This window comes from Nothobranchius furzeri, chromosome 18 (assembly GCF_043380555.1).
Source record: "Nothobranchius furzeri strain GRZ-AD chromosome 18, NfurGRZ-RIMD1, whole genome shotgun sequence".
Classification (NCBI taxonomy): domain Eukaryota; kingdom Metazoa; phylum Chordata; class Actinopteri; order Cyprinodontiformes; family Nothobranchiidae; genus Nothobranchius; species Nothobranchius furzeri.
Genome location: NC_091758.1, coordinates 15,184,683 through 15,205,771, shown reverse-complemented (window position 1 = coordinate 15,205,771; position 21,089 = coordinate 15,184,683). Strand labels below are relative to the sequence as shown.

General features: G+C 43.5%; 1 protein-coding gene across 1 annotated transcript; it reads right to left on the bottom strand.

Annotated features, from left to right (window-relative positions):
• Positions 1-488: 488 nt before the first annotated feature.
• eve1 (even-skipped-like1) lies at positions 489-21,022 on the bottom strand (the record flags this gene model as incomplete). The annotated part of the gene is made up of 2 exons (XM_015941012.3): positions 489-1,018; positions 20,774-21,022. Coding segments are annotated over 2 exons (690 nt in total), but the record flags the coding sequence as incomplete, so codon positions are not given.
• Positions 21,023-21,089: the final 67 nt, after the last annotated feature.

The following is a 21,089-nucleotide window of genomic DNA, read 5'->3' as shown; positions in this document are numbered from 1 at the left end:
TATGACCCACTTTAAACTCATGGACTGCTTGTATTAACTACAGCCTGTACATACTTATAGTCATAGAATATTCATAACATACTTCATACCATGTACATTATAACATACGTAAATGATCCATTTCTGTAATATACTTACACATCTATATTATTGCAAATATATATTGCAATACATCTATATCACGGCCAAAGCACTTTCTGGATGGATGCAAACTGCATTTTGTTGCCCTGTACTTGTACATGTGCAATGACAATAAAGTTGAATTCTATTCTATTCTATAATAAGCAATGGATCTACAAGCTGCTTGGTAAACAGTCAATGAGGTAATCAGGTACATCTACACTTCCACAGAATGAGCCAATTAAATAATTGTTTGGGGAAAAAATATTGTCTACAAGTGGTCACACAGGAGTTATTTTTATTATTACAATATTAAAATCAAAATAAAACTTTTTAAAGTATAAATTTATAAATTGAACATTTTCCCCTTTTTTTCTAGTGGATTAATCTGACTTGTTTGTTTCTGTTTATTTACAGAAGAGCCCTTGAAAGCCACAGTGAGTGTTTTTCCCTAATATCACACAATGTCTTTAATCTGGTCTGGAACAGCTGGCTGTGTTTTCTTCTTTGAACCAAGAGGATGGCTGAGTCCCATTGCATCCCCCTGGGCTTTGAGGAGTTGTTGATGTTCCCACTGGGGGCAAACAGAGAAAGCGCATGTAGCAGGATGGTGCACAAGACCTGCAGAGGGGTAAAAGGCTAGCTCCCCAGGCCTGTGGTGGAAAACGTTTAGCTGCCTCACTGGTGCACTGTACAGACTATGAAAAGAGGGATGGGGGGGCAAAGAGGAATAATGCTGAAAGTGTGGGAGATGGGGTGAGAGGAAGGGGTGTGTTAGAGTGGAAGGTGCAGGAGAACGGCCAATCAGAAGGGCCCCCAGTGGATCGATGAGTGGGTGAGTCCATGGCGAGGTGTGTCTGTGTCGTTTATCCTTCATCCTTCTGTTTTGAAACCAAACCTGAAAAGTGCAAAAGACAGAAAATCATTTTAAAAATGGAATACTGCACCATTGTCAAAGATGACGAGAAAAAGAATGGAAACCAAAAGAAGTCAAGAAACACAAAACCACACACACACACACACACACACACACACACACACACACACACAAACACACACACGCGCACACACACACGCACGCACGCACGCACGCACGCACGCACGCACACACACACACACACACACACACACACACACACACACACACACATCTTTTAGTGACTCCACTCCATTATGCCTAACCCTAACTCTACTCATAACCAATGGTGCCATTGAACAGCCTACGCACCAAGATAGTGGAAGTTCTTGGGGATTCGGTCTGCAAGCAAAGCCACCTCTGCAGAGCAAGTGAGTGGACCTCTGATGTATCTGATGGTCGCAGGGCCCCCTCAGAAAAGCACGACTGGTCGAAAAGACACTTCCCAGGTGGCTTCTTGCGGACGGTTTTACGTCTGATGAGTTGGTGATTGGATGAGCAAATATTGATTCAAAAAATATTGTCCTTAAAGCCGCTAAAATTATTCCATTGAAAGATTTGGTTTAATCCCCCAAAGGGTGGCTTAGCATAAACTGTAGTTTAGCATAAACTGCAGAAGCTGGAGCATGGCTGGAACTGGGAAATATAGGAAGTGATTGCTCTTTTAATGTTCGTTGTTTATAAACTTTGAACCAACCACATCTGAGAAATTTTTGTAGGTGTTTTTCAAGAGTCCAAAAACACTATCCTTTCTGAGACGCTTAGAAAGCTTATTTTGTTTAACGGAGACATATCATGCTTTTAAATTCTGTCTTTTTAAATCTAAATCATTCAGCTGGGGTCTAAATACAGTGGAACTGCAGTTCTTTGGTCTGATTTTCTCATTATTGTTGCTCTACAAACCCCTCATCTACCCCTGTTCTGAGGAGAGTCTGAGAATGAGCAGTATTTTGATACTGTCTCTTTAAATCTGGAGAAGGAGCTGCAAACACCACCCCCCTCCACAGAGCAGACCTACTCTCCTCACCCAGTCAAACTTTATAGCTCTATAGAGAAATCATTATTCAGCATAGCAGAAACGTTTTATAGGGAGCCTAAGTCACTTCCACATCACGGGTCCCCGGAAGAATGAAAAAATGAATGCAAGTCAACGGAGCTAAAAACGCTATTTTCTAATTCCACTTGTTTTGTGCCATGGATTTCACATATGATGTCCGCAAATTTTAAAGACGCATTTTGATACCAAGAACGCGCTTATTTTTGAACGGGGGCGGGGGGGGGCACGCTATTTAAGTTTTGTGTGAAAGTAAGTCCAGGACTACTAATGTGATTCACCATCGAACCAGACACGGAGAAAACTGAGGGAAAGGGCTGTAAGTTTAGCAAACTTCCCACAGGATGAAAGAACCACCATTTATCTGGTCATGTGGTGAGTAGCAGCTATGCTAGGGGAGAGGAGATTATGTGGTGACGATTTCTGGTGTGTAGTCATGCTAATTACGAACTTTTACAAGCTAATAAATCTCAAAGTACGTGACTGGCGTCGTCAAAACACAAACCATTACTTTCCATTTGAATATAAGTACAACATATGTGTGATCCAGGGCATAAAGCAAAGTGTATTAGAAAACAGCATTTTTAGCCCCGTTGACTAGCATTCATTTCTTCATTCTTCCAGGAACCCATGATCCGACCGGAAAGGGAGGAGACTTAGGCTCCCTATTCAGTAGAGGTGTAACGGTTCACGTGGGAGTGTTGAACTGCCTGTTCGGTTCAGTCCGCTTGCGTACCGTTCGGTTTATTTTTCCATTAAATAATGAATTTTATTTGTGTGATTTAAGTGCAGCTGATAACAGTTCTTAGGCGGGTTTCCGCACAGACGCTGTATTGAGTGACGTATGATGGCTGCACACGCATCGATTTCCGTTAAAAAAAAAGTGATCTGCAAATTCTGATGAACGCCTTTCAGAGCGGATCAAACCAGCTAGCTGTCACCACTACTAGAGCCTGTAGAGACACTGAATGGACCGTTGCATCGCCAAAAATGTAAACAAACACGTCTGCTGAACGACCCAATGTTCCTGAATCATTCTGATGTATCATGTCATATTTGAAGATTTTTTGTTGGGATTAACCCTAAAGAAGGAACAAAATGTACCTCCAAAGTTGGCAAGAACAGAAAGACTGGATCTATGGTGAACGTTTAGATCCATCCATCCATCCATCCATCCATCCATTTTATTCCACTTATCAGAAGTTGGTTTCGGAGGCAGCACCCTAAGTCGAGAGGCCCAGACTTCCCTCTCCCCAGCCACTTGGGCCAGCTTTTCAGGGGGAATCCCAAGGTGTTTCCTGGCCAGGAAAACCTCCCTAGTCTGAAGCGCGGCAGAGTCTCTGTGGTGTTTATTAAATCTGTCAGCTTTGATTCAACCAGAATCAAAAACATCCAGATTAATTAAACAGTTTCAACGCCATCTTAAGTTCAGTTCTCAAGATCTCGTTCTCAAGATCCCATGAAGTTCACCGCATGTTAAGTGAAGTATTGGACCGGCCATCTGTACTTCTTTTTTTAAGCTGAGAACCATCAAGCTGGGAAAATTCTGTTGTTTTGTTACCAACCAAGCAACGGTACCTTTCAGAATAAAAGCTGAACTCGCTGACCCAAGGAGGGTCCCCTTTTTGATGCTGTGACAGTCTCTGGAGACTATCCAAAGACTGGGTTGTCGTACTGTCGACGCTGTTTAATCGGCTCCAGTACCAGAGGAGAGTCGTGGACCTGGCATCCGGATCTGTACGGAGGTCTCACTGAGGGTATGTGGATGCAACATAAATGGCGTCTCATGTGTTTATGACTACGAGTCTCAAACTCTGATCAGTTAGGAGCAAAACATCATCTCCCACTCAGACTTTGCTTCTCCAGATGTGAGGGTTCTGAATGACACTCATTCACAAGCACCAACCATCTCACACCTCATTCAAACAGAGCATCTATCATTAGAGAGTTAGTCTTGTTCAAATTGTTTAAAATTATTTAGTAATAAATTTCCTTAAACGTTTGAAGGTCTCTCTCTCTCTTCTCTTGTCTCTCAGTTAATACAAAGTGTTATCCAAATTCCTGCAATAAAAAGATCCAATCTTCTGATTTAAATAAGCCAGTGTCCAAAAGATGGAATTCATACTCGATATGAATTTTTAATGTCTTATGGTCCTTAATTAAATGTAATTAACACTTCATTACAGTGCCACACCAGGGCACAAAGTTCTGCTGAGAACCTTGCAAAAAGGCTTCTGGGAACATGCCATCTGACCGATGACATGCATTGCGATCTTGCCTCTGAGTCTACAGCCATAGTGGAGTACTGCAACCAGGATCACACTGTGTGATTTTTGGCCAATGCACAGGATTGTTTATGTCACACTGTGAGAATTCCAGAGAGGTGGCCCACTGTATGAATTCAGTGAGGCAGACTGCATGATGTCTCTCTCCAGCAGGACACGTATTGTCATGAGTGCACCTCCAAAAGCATACGTCACTAAGCAGACAGCTAACCAAAACAAAGTTGAAAAGACGAAAACACTTCTTTTTAGTGTCAATTCATGACCCAACTCATTTTCCTCAAAGAGGAGGCTTCATTTTAAATACGCTTGCTTTAGTGTCAGACTCTGGCTGTGGGCCTCCTTTTCCCATCTTCCAGCTAAAGAGCTGCTGTCAGCTGGTCATTCATCTGTCTCCTCCACTAAACTACAGAGAAATAACGATCTGTCACAGATTGCAGCAATATAACTTTTGCCGTGAATTTGCCACAGCTCCGCTCCGTGTGACAGCTTACACCTGCTGTCACAGAGCTTCCTCTGTCCCTCTGCAGCAAAACGCTACTGAATCATCCTTATTGGTTGAACATGTGAGATTTCCACCAACAGCAAAGGTCCAAGGAGTTGAGGGGCTTGATCCCGGAGACATGGAATGTGGGGTGGATCCGTAGGGGTCTGGGGAGATGAAGGCAGACCGCTGCCGGATTGATGACCTTGGATATGGGGAAGGGGCCGATGAAACGAGGAGCCAGCTTGCAGCAGTCCACCCGCTGGGGTACATCCTTGGTCGACAGCCAGACCTGTTGCCCCAGACTGTAGACAGGGGCAGGAATCTGGTGGCAAATAGCCGAGCAGGAGTAAATGGCAGAGGTGCAAACGAGGTTCCTACGAGCAAACCTCCATGCGCCATGGCACCGGAGGGCAGCCGCCTGGGCCAAGGGGATCCTAGCTTCTCGGTCCTTCAGGGAGAAGATTGGAGGTTGAAAACCAAAGATGGCATAAAACGGGGACACACCCGGGGAGCTTGATGGTAGAGATTTCAGGACGTGTTCCACCCATGGAAGGATACGGGCCCAAAATTTAGCATCATCCTTGCAGAGCAGGCGGAGCTTGGTTTCCAACTCCTGGTTGATCCTCTCAGATTGGTCGTTGATCTGAGAGTGAAAACCGGACGAGAGGCTCACTTGTATGCCCAAATGAAAACAGAACTCCTTCCAGAAGCCAGAGACAAACTGGGGTCCACTCTCAGAGACTATGTCCAAGGGCAATCCGTGGAGGCGGAAAATCTCCCAAGCCAGGATATCAGCCATGTCTTTAGCAGAGGGGAGTTTCCTGAGAGGAACCAGATAAGTTATTTTGGAAAAGCGATCTACGATAGCGAGGATTACCTTGTGGCTGTCTGAAGGCGGGAGGCCTGTGATAAAATCCATACTGAGGTGAGACCAGGGAAGATGGGGTATGGGCAATCCTGCAGCTGGTCTGTGAGGCATCTTAGGTTGGGCGCAGGCAGGGCAAGTTGAAACAAACTTTTTGACATCCTTAGTCAGGGTAGACCACCAGAAGTGGCTGTGTATAATGGCAAGGGTCCTGAAGATGCCTGGATGGCAATAGAGTCATGAGCTATGACAAAAAGTGAGTACCTGGGAACGGTGGGCATCAGGAACAAACAGGTGATCATGGAGTGGAACAGGATTTTGTTGGAGTAGATTCTCGATTTCCAGTCTGGATACCCCCAGCAAAACACTCTTGGGTAGGATCAGAGAGTCACTTTCCTGGACTTGGTCAGGTGTAGAGGGTTCCATGTATCTGGACAGGGCATCGGGTTTGGTGTTCTTGTCCCCTGGGTGATAGGACAAAATGAAGTTGAAGCAATTGAAAAATATGGCCCACATGGCTTGCTGAGAGTTGAGTCTTTTAGCAATCTTGGTTTTCTCAAGGTCTTGGCAGGGTTCATAGTGATCTGAATGAGGGAAATGGTGAAACAAGAAAGGAAATAGTAGAGCAATAGAACTCACATTTCTCTGCTTTCACGAACTGGTTGTTTTGGAGGAGCTGGAGCAGAATAGCGTGTACATGTTCCTTGTGGGTCTCTGGATCAGGAGAGAAAACCAGAACATCATCCAGATAAACAAATAAAAAGTATCCCACCATGCCTCATAGCACATCATTGATGAGGGCCTGAAAAACAGCTGGAGCATGGGTAAACCAAAAGGCATAACGAGAAATTCATAATGTCCCGTGGGGGTATTGAAGGCAGTTTTCCATTCATCACCCTCCCACATACGAACTAGATGGTATGCATTGCGCAGGTCCAGTTTGGTGAAAATCTGGGCTCCCTAAAGAGAGTCAAAGGTGGTGTTGATAAGGGGTAGTGGCTAGCGGTTCTTTATTGTTATTACATTAAGGGAGCGGTAATCAATACAGGGTCTGAGGGATCTATCTTTTTTCCTGACAAATAAGAAGCCAGCTCCTGCTGGCGAAGATGATAAACAGCGTATGCCTGCCTGTAGTAATTCCTTGATGTACTTAGTCATCGCGGTTTATTCTGGAATAGAGAGGGAAAACTAGCGACCTCTGGGAATGAAGATGCCTGGCAAAAGATTGATGGCGCAGTCATAGGGCCAATGAGGAGGAAGAGAGGTGGCTTGATGCTTATTGAAGACTTCTTTGAGGTCATGATATTCTTTGGGAACCTTGGAGAGGTCAGGATAGACCTCCTGGGAGTCCTGGACAATTTTTTTTAACATGGTTACCTTCCAGCCTCATGGTTATTGGATCAGTCTCGTGGGTGGCATGGTAAATGGTGTGTCCATCAATAGCCTGAACCTCCTGCGACCTGGATACAGGATGGAGTCCCAACCCTATGGACTTGGTGAGGTTGATATCCATGAACTCTGTGTCAACTCTCAAATCAATAAAAACAGCGGGATTTATTTCTTGGTTGGAGTGGGAAAAGGTAGCCGAAATTGAGGGTCTGGTTGGGGCTTAGGATTGATTCTACCCAGTAGGTGCCTCTGATTGTTTACTAGGTCTGGCCTTTTAGTGGACAGTTACGAACCATGTGACCTGGAGTACCACAATAAAAACAAAGGTTCATGCTTTTTCTCCTGCGCTTTTCCTCTGGAGAAAGCCGGGTTCTGCCAATTTGCATGGGTTTATCAGGTTTGTTACTGGGAGATATGGAGAGACTTACAGGGCATGGCTTCTCTGGAGGAAGCAACTGGCATGGTGGATGGTAGGTAGTGGAAGGAGAGTGAGTCATGTTCCTGTCTTTCTTGTTCCTGTTTGACTCCACCCTGTTTCTTCTGAAATCTAAAATCATCTCCTTTGTTTTGTTCACATTCAAGGTCAGATGATTGTTTCCACACCATGCCACAAAGTGCTCCACCAGCTCTCTGTACTCAGCTTCCTGTCCATCTCTGATACAGCCGACAACTGCAGAGTCATCTGAGTATTTCTGTAGATGACAGGTCTCTGATTTGTACTGGAAGTCTGAGGTGTACAGGGTGAAACGGAATGGTGAGAGTACAGTCCCCTGTGGTGCTCCAATGTTACTGATCACCTGGTTTGATGTGCAGTTTTTCAGCCTCACAAACTGTGGTCTGTTTGTCAGGTAGTCTTTAATCCAGGCGATAGTTGGGGCCACCACCTGTGTCTTCTGGAGTTTCTGGCAAAGCACATCAGGCTGAATTGTGTTAAATTCACTGGAGAAATCAAAGAACATGACCCTCACAGTGCTGCCTGCTTTGTCCAGATGACAGTGGATTGGTTGAAGCAGCTGGATGATGGCATCTTCAACTCCATCTCCATGGCGATTAGCAAACTGCAGCGGGTCCTGATATGTTCTAGTTTGCTTATTCAGGTGGACCAACAGGAGTCTCTCCAGGACCTTCATAATATGGGATGCCAGGGCAACCGGTCTGTAGTTGTCATTGACTGATGGGCGAGCTTTCTTTGGAACTGGAACAAGGCAGGATGTCTTCCACAGGACTGGAACCTTCTCCTGGGCCAGGCTGAGGTTGAAGAGGTGCTGCAGAATCCCACAGAGCTGCTCTGCACAGGCCTTCAGTACCCTGGGGCTGACACCATCTGGACCTGCAGCCTTGTTCCTGTTCAGTCTCTCCAGCTGCCTCTTCACCTGATTTCTAGAGACAAATAGGTGGGAGGGGGAGGTAACTGGGGCAGCAGCATCTCCTGACTTGGTTGAAGACCGATTTATAGAACCAGAAGAGTCCATGACGGCGTTAGAGGACAAAAGAGCTGGCGTGTGACAGGAAAGTGGTGGATCAGAGGAGGATGAGATGTCTGATTGGCTGGGAACAGGCGAGGAGGATGCTGGGTTTGTTCCTGAACTGAACCTATTGAAGAACTTGTTCAGTTCATTGGCTGTGTCCAGGTTGCCATCTGTGCAATCCTTCCTCTGCTTGAAGCCTGTGATCTTCTTCATCCCTGACCAGACATCTCTAATATTATTCCTCTGTAGTTTGTTCTCCAGCTTCTTTCTGTATGCCTCCTTGCTGTCTATGATCTTGATCTTCAGTTGCTTCTGTATACTCCTCAATAATTCCCTGTCTCCCTCCTTGAAAGCTCTTTTTTCTCATTTAGCAGATTCTTCAGTTCACTGGTGATCCAGGGTTTGTTATTAGCGAAGCATCTCACTGTTCTGGTGGGTATGATGTTGTCCACACAAAAATTTATATAGTCAGTGACCCATCCAGTCATGACATTGATGTCCTCTTCATATCTTTGGCAGAGAGCCATCCAATCTGTGGTCTCAAAACAACCCCGCAGGGCTTCTTCAGCGTCCTGTGACCATTTTCTCACAGTTCTTCTTGTCACATGTTGCCTCTGAACAAGTGGTTTGTTTTCTGAGCAGAGAAAAACAAGACTGTGATCTGATTGTCCCAGAGGAGGTCTAGTTTTGGACATGTATGCATTTTTTACATTTGCATAACACAAATTCAATGTCTTGTTTTCTCTGGTAGAGCAGCTGACAAACTGTTGAAATGTTGGAAGTGTAGCAGAGAGCGAGGCATGATTAAAATGGGTTATTCTCCAAAATCATTCATAACTGAATAAGTTTGATCACACAATAGTTTACCGTTAACTTCTGCTGACAAGAATGTGAGCTCTTGACAACAAACACTCTCCCTTTCGGTTACCACGGAGACGCATTTGCCGCACACGTACCACCGGTTTTGTCCTGCACTCACTTTGTCTTGCCCTTCTGCTCTTCATTTTGATGCTCGTTTTGTGAAACATGGTCAGTGATGTCCTCATTAATGTTTCACTCTGGTTCAAATTGAAAAGGCTGAACAGATGACATGTTTATGTCGCTGAACAGTCCCTACAGGGTCCCAAAGCCGGCCGGTGCAACCGAGGTACAACCATATGACGTCACTACCCAGAGTGCAGTGCAACGCTAACAAATATGGCGACCTACAAGTTAAACAATTTTTAACAAATTTTATAAAAATGAAGGCATCAAGAAGTTTTTTTTTTTACACCATTTTAATATAACTGATGCTAACATTTATCTTTTAAGAACCAAAAGGTTTTGTGACCTGGGTTCCTTTTAAAGAGAGAATCATGTTTCCCAAACCCGGCAAACCTCTCTGTAGTGGCAACCTCGCAAATCTTTGACAACAGTGGACCAGCGAAGCCCCAAAGCCTTATGAGTGTTGGTACCCAGTCAGTCGGCCAGCCCCACCATCACGTTATATTTCAACCCATTTTTAATCAAGCAGTGTTATGTGAAATTCACTGCATTTTCCCCCATTCAACCAGCAAAATAAAGTACAGAAATATAATTTTACTTACTAATAAAAATGAAGCAGAAACTGCTTTGATTATCTGTTGGTGCAGTCAATACAACAGCGTGCCCTCTTTGTCCAAATAATTCCACAATTAACATCCAAACATGAACACACAGTAGACACAACTACAGTTCATAGAGTGGAAATGGCCAAACATCTATTAACGTGAGGCAGAGGCTGAGACCTTTGCCCAGAGCTAGCTCCTAGCGCCAGCTCTGGCTCTGACATGGCTCTGATGCTCAATAATTATTCAGAATTTTAAGCATTTATTCTTATGTTTATTAGACGCTTTTATCCAAAGTGACTTACAATTTATAACCTATAGGGCATGTTGTGATCTGTGGGGGAAACCGGAGTACCCGGAGGAAACCCACGCGTGCATGGGGAGAACACGCAACTCCACGCAGAAAGGTCGCAGCCGAGTTTCGAAACTGCGACCTTCGTGCTGCGAGGCAACAGTGATAACAGCCCATTTAATTTCACTTAAACGGAAGAGTTCCAAAAAAATTCAAGTATAAAATGTTTTTGAACTAGGTTGTAAACATGTTTATTTCTGCTGTGAAATTGGCTTTTTTAACATAGGAGTCAATGAGAATTTGCTCACTTCTGGTACCAGCCCCTAGCGGATGACGGTGGAACTACAATGTTAGCCACTTCTGTGTTGGCTTCATGAAATTCCCAGGATTGTGGGGTTTACGCATACATTATTTTTTATGTTTCACTGCTATTTGCATAATAATAACAATAATAATAATAACAACAATAATAATAATAATTATTATTATTATTCACATTTTCTGACCTAATATGGCTTAAGGTAACATAAACTAATTGTTATTTTTTTCTAAAGTAGCGATACATATTTCAAGAAATGTCTAAAATTATCTAAAGGGCAGCCTTCAAGCAGATTATAGGATACCTCTCCCAAAACTGTCTGCTTGACCCTTAACAATCCGGGTTCAAAAATGGCCACTCCACCGAAGCAGCTCTGTTAGCAGTAACAGAATCCTTAAAAGAAGCTAGAGCAACTGCCAAATCCTCATTACTTATCCTGCTTGATCTATCGACTGCATTTGACACTGTCAACTATAGCTTCCATTTGTCCATACTGTCTAGCATAGGCATCACAGGGAAAGCACATTCTTGGCTTCAATCGTACCTCACAGGACGATCTTTCAGTATATCTTGGCTTGGACAATCTTCTGCTGTTCACCACCTTATCACAGAAGTCAAGGGCTCTGTACTGGGACCTCTTCGGGCGTAAGGACCCGTTCTACTGTGCTGTGGTCTATCGTCCACCTGGTCCAAACAGTTCTTTCCTTCAGGAGTTTAGTGACTTTCTATCCTCCACTGTGAAGCTGTCCAGACTGGTGATTGTTGGTGACTTTAACACCCACGTTGATGATCCCTCTGATCACTTTGCCATGAATTTCTCCAGCCTTATGAACACCTTCAGCTTTACCCAGCATGTTTCTGGCCCCACACACACCAGGGGGCACACTCTAGACCTTGTTTTTACCCTGAGTCTAAATACGGACCGTGTTTGTCCTGAGGACGTTTATATTTCAGATCACCAATGCAGTTCTTGTTTTCTTAATGAGAGCACAGCTAGCAATTTTTCTGCTGCTTTTGATCCACCCTGTTCTTCTGATAACGGCCCAGATTCCTTAACTTCTCAGTTTAACAAGCACTGCCTCTCCATTCTGGACAACATCTGTCCTGTCAGAACCAGATCAGTTCCTGCAGTGAACCCTACTCCCTGGTTTAATGACAGCCTTTGCAGCCTGAAGCGCCAATGCAGAAAAATTGAGCGTTTGTGGAAGAAAACCAATCTCCACGTCCATCTGCTGCACCTAAAGGTTCTTCTGACATCCTTTAACTCTGCAGTCAGAGATGCAAGGGTTTCCTATTTCTCCAACCTGGTGTCCCAGAGCAAAGGGAACCCCAAGGTGCTGTTTAACACCATCAGCAGCATCGTCTCTCCTGCCTCTCCTACAGCCACCATCCACTCTGTTACAGACTGTGAGAACTTACTGTCTTTCTTTGTGGACAAAGTCAGTAAGGTTCGATCTAGCATCTCTCCTTCAGCCTTATCGCTGCCTCTCCTGACTCCAACCAGGCCCATCGTCCTAGATAGCTTTGCTCCTGTTTCTCTGCCTGAGTTAACCAAACTAGTTAACTCTATGAAGACCTCTGCATGCCCCCTCGACATCTTACCCTCATCTTTGTTTAAAAGTGCTTTTCTGTCCATCGGTCCCAGCGTGCTCTCTATAATTAATGCTTCTCTGGTTTCTGGTCAGGTCCCTGCTTACTTTAAGAATGCTGTAATCCACCCGCTTCTTACAAAAACGAGTCTTGACCCCTCTCTTCATAGCAGCTTCAGACCCATCTCTAAACTTCCGTTCATCTCCAAGATCTTGGAAAAGGTTGTGGCTAAACAAATCACAGCTGCTCTTGATGAATATAACATCTATGATAGCTTCCAGTCAGGTTTTCATAGAGCTCATTCTACTGAAACAGCTTTTCTTAGGGTCTGTAATGACCTTCTGACTCACAGTGATGCAGGGTTCTGGTTCTGGTCCTGCTGGACCTGACTGCAGTCTTTGACACTGTTGACCATCACCTGCTACTGGAGAGGCTGAGAGACTGGGTAGGCCTATCAGGATCTGCTCTGGAGTGGTTCTCCTCTTATCTCTCTGAGCGCTCCTTTTCTGTGGCCGTCTCCAAATTTTGGTCCTCCACCACCTCTCTTACCCATGGTGTCCCACAAGGTTCTGTGCTGGGGCCTCTGCTCTTCCTCCTCTATCTGCTTCCTCTTCAGCACATCCTGAGCTCCTTCAAAGGAATATCCTACTATCTTTATGCAGATGACATCCAACTGTAAATCTCCATTAAGCCCCATGAGATGTCAAAGCTGCAGCTGTTACACACCTGCTTAGACTCTATCAAAACCTGGATGGCTGGGAGCTTTCTACAGCTGAATGAAGATAAGACTGAGATCCTCATCTGTGCCCAGACAAGCTGGTTCCCAAAGTCAGAGACTCTCTTGGTCAGCTTGCTTCTCACACCAAACCTTCTGTCAGGAATCTTGGCATGACCTTTGACCCAGCTCTCACCCTGGATTCTCATGTCAGTTCTCTTGTTCGCTCTTCCTTCTTCCATCTCAGGAACATTGCTAAGCTGAGTCCCATTCTGTCTCGCTCTGAACTTGAGACAGTTCTCAACACCTTCATCTCGTCACGCTTAGACTACTGTAACTCTCTTTTCACGTGTCTGAGCAGAACCTCCCTGAACCGTCTACAGGTGGTTCAGAATGCCTGTGCTCGGCTTCTGACCAAGTCCTCCAAACACACCCACATCACCCCGCTTCTCCTCCAGCTTCACTGGCTGCCAGTCAACTTCAGGGTTCATTTCCAGATCCTGGTTCTGGTCTATAGGACCTTACATGGACAAGCACCATCTTACATTGGTGATCTTCTTAGTCCCTACACCACCAGCAGGTCCCTGAGGTCCAGCCTACTGGTTGTGCAGCACCAGGCTAAAGGTCAAAGGTGACAGATCATCTGCTGCTGTGGCCCCCAGACTCTGGACCTCTCTCCCCCTGAGCCTGAAATCAGTGGACTCAGTGGTCTCCTTTAAAAAGCAGCTGAAGACTCACTTGTTCAAGCTGGCTTTTGTATGACCTTCTTCACCACTCTCTCTTTATTCTGCTCTCGCCACCTATTCCACCTTCCTCTGGATTCACTGATTTCCCTCTTTCCTATTCACTCTCTCTCTTTCATAACATTTTTCTTTTAAATCGCAATTGCTTATTCTTGCTCATTTTAAATATATTTTAAACATTTTCAAAATGCTTTTTTTCTATTTTTACAATTTTTATATTTTTTGTTTTTGTTTTTGTGAAGCGCCTCGTGATTTTTTTTATCTTGAGAGGCGCTATAGAAATGATATCTTCTTCTTCTTCTTCTTCTTCTTCTTCTTCTTCTTCTTCTCTTTGCCATATAAACCACACCACTGGGTGAGATAATTTGATCTCATGGCTTCTCCTACCACTGCTATGCCGACAACACCTAGTTCTATCTGTCATTCCCGTCTGATGACCTCACAGTCTCTGCACGAATCTCAGACTGTCTTGCTTTCTGACACATCAAAATGGGTGAAATCCCACCATCGCCAACTCAACCTCTCTAAAACTAAATTACTTGTCATCCCAGCAAAACCATCCATACAGTACAATATCTCAATCCAAAATTACTTCCTGTCTCTGGCTCCTTCAAAGGCAGTTTGAAACTTGGGTGTTGTGATTGATGACTAGCTGACCTTTAAAGGTCACATTGCCTCTGTTGCTCATTCATGCAACATTCCTGACAATTACATCCATGCACTGTGGTCCTGTCCACCTGTCCAGGAATTTTGGGGTAGAGTATGTGAAGACATTTCAAAGTGTCTGAAATGTCATCTCCCAACTTTCCCCTCTCTTTTTTTACTGGGAAAGTTGGACTATGTCCTGATTGAAACATTTTTGCCTTACGTGGTTCTGACTGCCATATGCATCGCTAAGAAAATTATCCTCATGAACTGGAAAAATAGAGATACTTTTTGCATTAACCAGAATAGAAATCTTTTGTTAGATCATATTACACTTGATATAGCCTCTGCTTCCACTTCAAATCAATCTCTTTGGGCTCCTTTGATCGGTTCCATCACATAGCGATGACGGGGGATCATTGATATTGTCCTGCGGGATGATGTGGGTGAGGGGGTGGAAGGTCTGAGTTTGGAGTATCTGGGTGTTCCCTGGAGGTGGGCTCACTGGGGGTGTCTGGGACTGGGGGGCTGCTGCCCCCCTCTGGAGGTGCTTGGGTTGCCTCGGGGGGTGGACTACTGGCGGTTGTGGGGGCCCCCTGGAGGTCTTGGCAGTGGCCATGGATCACTGCCTGGCAGCTGCATTGCCCCTGAGCAGGTCTGGGTGGGGTTCTGGGGGCTCGGGGTGTAGGGGTGGCCAGCCCTGTGTGGGGATCTGGGCGGGGCCTTGGGGGTCGGGTCCTGACATGTATGCTGCCAGGAAGAAGACGGGAACATGCAGCAGTGCCTGGCCCGGGCTCAGGGGCCTTAGGTAGACCTTTGCTCATCTGCTGTTTCGTCACAGGGGAGGGGGATGTCCAGGAGGGGGAGGACCCAACCTTACCTGTATGTCTTATGTCTTATATATTCTGGAAGTTGTGCAAATGCAGGGATGGACATAGACATTCTGCTGGCGTGGGGCTGGAATGGTGCCCTCCGACTCAGTGAGCCTCTGCAATGCTGCTGCTTTGGGCCCTGGCAAGATGGGCTGGGGTCTCCATGCCCTGAGTGGCATTTTGGCAACAGAGGTTCTTATTGGGGCCAGTGGGGGAGCTGGCTCCCTGGACGGCTTAGGCCAACCAGCCATTCCTCCCCATACCCACACATTTTTCTCCTCCTGCTCCCTCACATCATCACACAAACATGCGCATAGGACCTTGGGGGGTGGACAAGTCAGGGAGAGTGGGTATGGACCCCATTTTCGCATTCCTGTGGCAGTGGCAACCTGCCCCCCAATTTTATTTGCACCTTAAACACTTCCACCAACGACATTCCAGGCAAACACACACTTAGGGCCTTGGGAGTGAGCACATTCAACTGCATTTGGCAGGGGGATTTTTCAGCCTCATCCCGAGTGCCGGTGCCCACTTCCAATTTGAAACTGCACTTAGACACTGTGGGCTGTGGTTGCAAGTGGGATGGTGTGGTGGCATCAGCTGGCATAGGCCAGATGATGCCCAACTGCCCGCTTACCACAGCCATTGAATACACCTCATCAACATGCACTCACACTATATTGGAGCAGGCGGAGGGAGACTAGGGGTCTTAGCACACCTCTGTTGTTGCTTGGCTTCCCGGGGCTGGAGGCTAGGAGGGAGATCTGGCCGTCTAGTTGGGATCTGGGGTGGTGGGTTGCTTTGCTCAGCGTTGGGTGGGGCAGCCTGCTCATGAGCACCCCAGCAGAAAAGGTCAAATTCTGGGAACCGGTGACGGTTGTACCCCCAACACATTCTCACACCAAAGGCGTCAAAATATGACGAATGTGACCAAGCGTCAATATATGATGAATCGGGACGCCCCAGCGAGTCAAGATAAGATGATTAGGGATATGGTGGGTCATGTGGCTCCGCTGGCGTCACTGTTTGACGTGCGCAATCACACAGACATTATTCAACTATTTAAACTTCCCCTCACCCCAATCCTAACCTTAAGGTCCATAAACCGTGACCTTAGGGTTGGGGTGAGGGGAAGGTTAAGTAGTTCACAAGTAGATCTAATGTTTGTCTCAGCACCAGCGTCGGATACCGACATTCTGGGACGCTACATCAGCAGTTTGTCCCTGATCATCTTATCCTGACATAATGTATAATGCAAACAAAAAAACCCTTCCTAAAAGTTTACTTAGAAGATTTATAAAAAGACAGAGTAAAATGAACTAAAATTACATTAATTATTTACAATACCTAAGCATAGAATAATTATAAAGGAGCACTGTGTCTCTATATATGGAGTTAAAACATGGAATAAGCTAGGTAATGTAATCAAAAAATGATATTTACTTTCAAAAAACTAATTAAAAATGAAATACTGGAATCATATACGTGCGAATCAATTATGTAAAAAAACAAAGCAATAGAAGATGTGTGTAGGTATATTCATGTGTGTATGTATAAATATGTATGTATGTATGTGTATGTGTATAAGTAGTGGATACGTGTGTATATCTGTATGTATATGTACAGATGAAGTATGTGTGACCATATGGGTATGCGATGCACTTAAATGTATATATGTATGAACAGGTATATGTGCAAAAATCCTTTTGCTTTTTGAATTGTTATTTATTACAATTAACTTTCTCTTTCTTCTTCACAAATTGAACTCAAGTTAGCTAACCAGTCGAGCAATTACTTTGTATAGGCTAATTTATAATTATTGTTATTTCAGTGTATAAATGTCATTTTAGTTAAAAAGGGGCAGATAACATTAGTTTTCTTCTTTCTGTTCCCTTTTCATTTTCTTGGTTTGAGAAACCTTAATTTATTTGTTAGTATTGTTTTTTTATATATTTTAATAATAAATGACGTAATTAATTAAAAAAGCTCCCTCCGTCTCCTACACATCTTTGGGGGGCAGATCTGTGGCCCCTCACACTCTATTGGATGCTCCTATAGAGAAACCTTACATATACAAGCGCGTGTAAGCACACAGGTGCTCACATGATGCTCTCATAAGTATGGATTTGGGCACGTTCAACACATGTCTTAAGGCTGCGGTTGGCACTAAATGCACTGTGATTTATTATCGTGTTGATTTTATATTTCTTCATCAAGTTTACGCAGTGATAGTTTGCTCCTGTTGTATTGTTATGTGTCCCTTTTCTGCAGGTCTAGAAGCAGACTCTTGTTCATCGATTGTTTATTACCCCCCCCCCCCCCCCCCCTGTCTCCTTCTTTCTCTTTCACCTCTGTCTCCGTGTCTGGTCCACATTATAAAGGATTAAAAAAACAATGACAATACAGTCTTAAGTATCAGGCGTGACATGAAAAGCAGAAGCTTTGAGGCTCCACCTGAGAGTAAATCTGTAAGGCTTGTCACCAGCATTCAGACATCAATTCTGTTTTCTTCAAAGCCAGACAGGACACGGGGGAAGAAATATATATATATATATATATATATATATATATATATATATATATATATATATATATATATATATATATATATATATATATATATATATATGTATATATATATATAAGACACTGGATTTGTTGTACTGCAATTTAAATGAAAAGTAATGATGGGTGTTTCGACCATGCCAGTGTCATGTTGTGAGGGTGGAGATGGTGGACCAAGTGTGGTGGAGGGTTCCAGGAGGCAGAAGAGCAGGCACGGATGAAATAAAAATGGATTTAATAGCAACGGGAGTGACAGGACAAAACGAGACATGCACATACAATGATCCGACAAACGACAGGAGCAAAACAGGTGGTATAAATACACAAGGCTAATTAGGAAAACATGGGCAGGTTAACGAGGGACAGGTGAGAACAATACGGACTAATCAGGGCAGGAGAGAGACAGTCAGGAGGGCAGGGGCAGATCGTGACAGCCAGTCACATACTTCGAGATTTATCAGCTTTTTAAAGTTCATAATTAGCATGACTACACCAAAAATTGGTATGTCGCATATGTGACGTCACCACACATTCTTCTCTGCCCTAACATAGCTGCTACTTGCCACATGACCAGATTTATGGTGGTTCTTTCCTCCTGTGGGAAGTTTGTTGAACTAACAGCCCTTTTCCCTCAGTTTCCTCCGTGTCTGGATCGATGATGTTACATTTGAGATGTGCATTTGTTGTCTAGGACTTATTTTCACACAAAACCAAAAATAGCATCCGCCCCGTTCGAAAATAAACGCGTTCTTGGTATCAAAAGACGTCTTTAAAAATCACGGACATCATGTGTGAAATCAATGGCGCAAAACAAGTAGAATTAAAAAAATAGCATTTTTAGCCCCATTGACTTGAATTCATTTTTTTGGTCTTCCGGGGACCCATGGTCCGTAAGTAGATGGGCGTGACTTAGGCTCCCTATAGCGAACTCCTATCATCTGTTACCATGGCAACACAAGAAACTAAGGATCACTCTAACCAGATCTCATTGGAATAAAAAGCTGAATATTGAGCCAGTAACAAACCGCTGTTTCTGATCTTTCTGACCATTTGTACTTAAAACTAGAAAAATAACTTACATTTTATTGACCGTCAGAAGGCAGGAAACTGCCTCATCCACCTTCCAGCTCTCTGGTTGGCTGAGAGAGTTCAATAATTTTCTGGCTAAATGGAATTACACACCCACACATATGATACAACAAATTGATCGGCTAAGACCAAGGAATCCATCCATCCATCCATTAAAACATCTAACATCCATCCATTCATCCATCCATCCATCCAACCATTCATCTATTTCATACACAATCAGAACAGCTATCACTTTTAGAAATCAGCAAATGTTTCTAAATTCACAGTCCAGCTATTTGTGAAAATTTAACTATTAAACTAGTCTCACTCAAATTCCAGCTGTTTAAACCTTTCAACTGTCCAGTTTTTAAAATATATATAAATAAGTTAAAAGACTTCAGTTAATGTTTAGGATATTTTTTCTCCAATCTACACCTACTTTTCAACTTTATTAGACTTGTTGGTGATTTTTGCTTCTAAATCTTCAAGTACATTCAGCTCATTATGACAGTTTAGCTTAGTTTCAGCTTCACTTCAGCTATTCAGCAGCTTCAGCAATCAGTTCTGAATTCAGCATATGATGCTCATTTCACAGTTTAGCTACTTGTAAAAATGTAACCGTTAATCTAATCTTATTCAAATAACAGGTGTTTGGGCATTTCAGCTGTCCAGTTTTTAAACAATGTTCAAAAATTTCAGTTTTCTACTGTTTAGCATTTTTTTCTCTATTCTTCACTTTCTTTTTGAGCTTAATTACACTTGTTGGTGACTTTTGCTTCTAAATCTTTGAATACATTCATCTCATTTTGAAAGTTTAGCTTAGTTTCAGCTTAAGTTAAGTTATTCAGCAGCTTCAGCTTACAGTTTCAGCATCCAGCATTGACACAGCATTTTAGCAAGAAATGCAATTTATCCGGTAATTACAATTATTTATTTATTGTTGTTTTTTTATTATTATGAATGTTATTATTATCAGAAAATATAAAATACAAATCCAACATTTTTATTGGAAGTTTGTTATTTTTTTAATGTTTTATTATTGTCTCCATTAAAAAGAGCGTGGAATGCTCCAAAACATTTCTGAAAATCAGACAAGAACACTGGGTTCAAAATAACAAACCAGATGTGTAATTTCTCTTTATTTGCAGACGTTGATGTTATTCTATTGATATTTTAAAACTTACTTATTTCAGTGGTCAATTGAAAAAAATCTTTAATAATTACGGTTTAACAAAAAGTTTAAATGCACTAGAATGCTGGAAATAACATCTTCTTCATCCAAATTGCACCATCACCATTTTTTTATACTTCTGACAGCCCTGAACTTAAATTTCTGTTCTGAAAAATCCTGACTTGTCAGAGAATGTCCGAATTTTTATCCGAATTTTAATAAACAATAATAGAAAAATGTCAGACATAATTATTAATGAAATAGCACCATTGGTATTGTGCTTTGACATTATTTTAGTCTATAGTAGATTATGATAAACGCTTGTAGTTTTGTTTAAAAAAATGATTTTTTTTAGGTCATGGGCCGTTTACATGTGCCACCCTTGCTCAAATTTGTGTCCCTACCATGCCACCCCCAAATTTAATTTCTAGACATGCCTCTGAAGTCACTGTTAATCACTTATCATGGTATGAGGCTGGCAACAGTGATCCAGTTTGTTACCTTAATGTGGACTGGTAAAGTCTAAGTCCGCCTACCACTTATTCTATTTCCCTGCATCTGTGTTTAGAGCTGAATGCTGACATCAGTAACTATTTGTTTGGTTTATCTTGAGCGTCCGTACCTTGATGGTAGTCTCCGGTAGGTTTAGGGCTGAGGCCAGCTCACAACGCAGGGGTCTGGACACATAGCTCTCCCTTCTGTACTCCTGCTCCAGACGAGACACCTGGTCTTGGGTGAAGGCAGTTCGGTGCCGCCTGATGGGGTCAAGCCTGGCACTGCGGGAGCAGAGGACTTGCAGTTCCTGGCTGCTGGGATCCAGCCCAGTTTTGGCTGGGTTCTGTCTGTGTCCAGCTACAGAAACCAGAGGATCAACATTTCAATTAGTAAATCCTGAAAGCCAGTGACAAGGAAACCAAATAAGTTTCTTCACAAATATA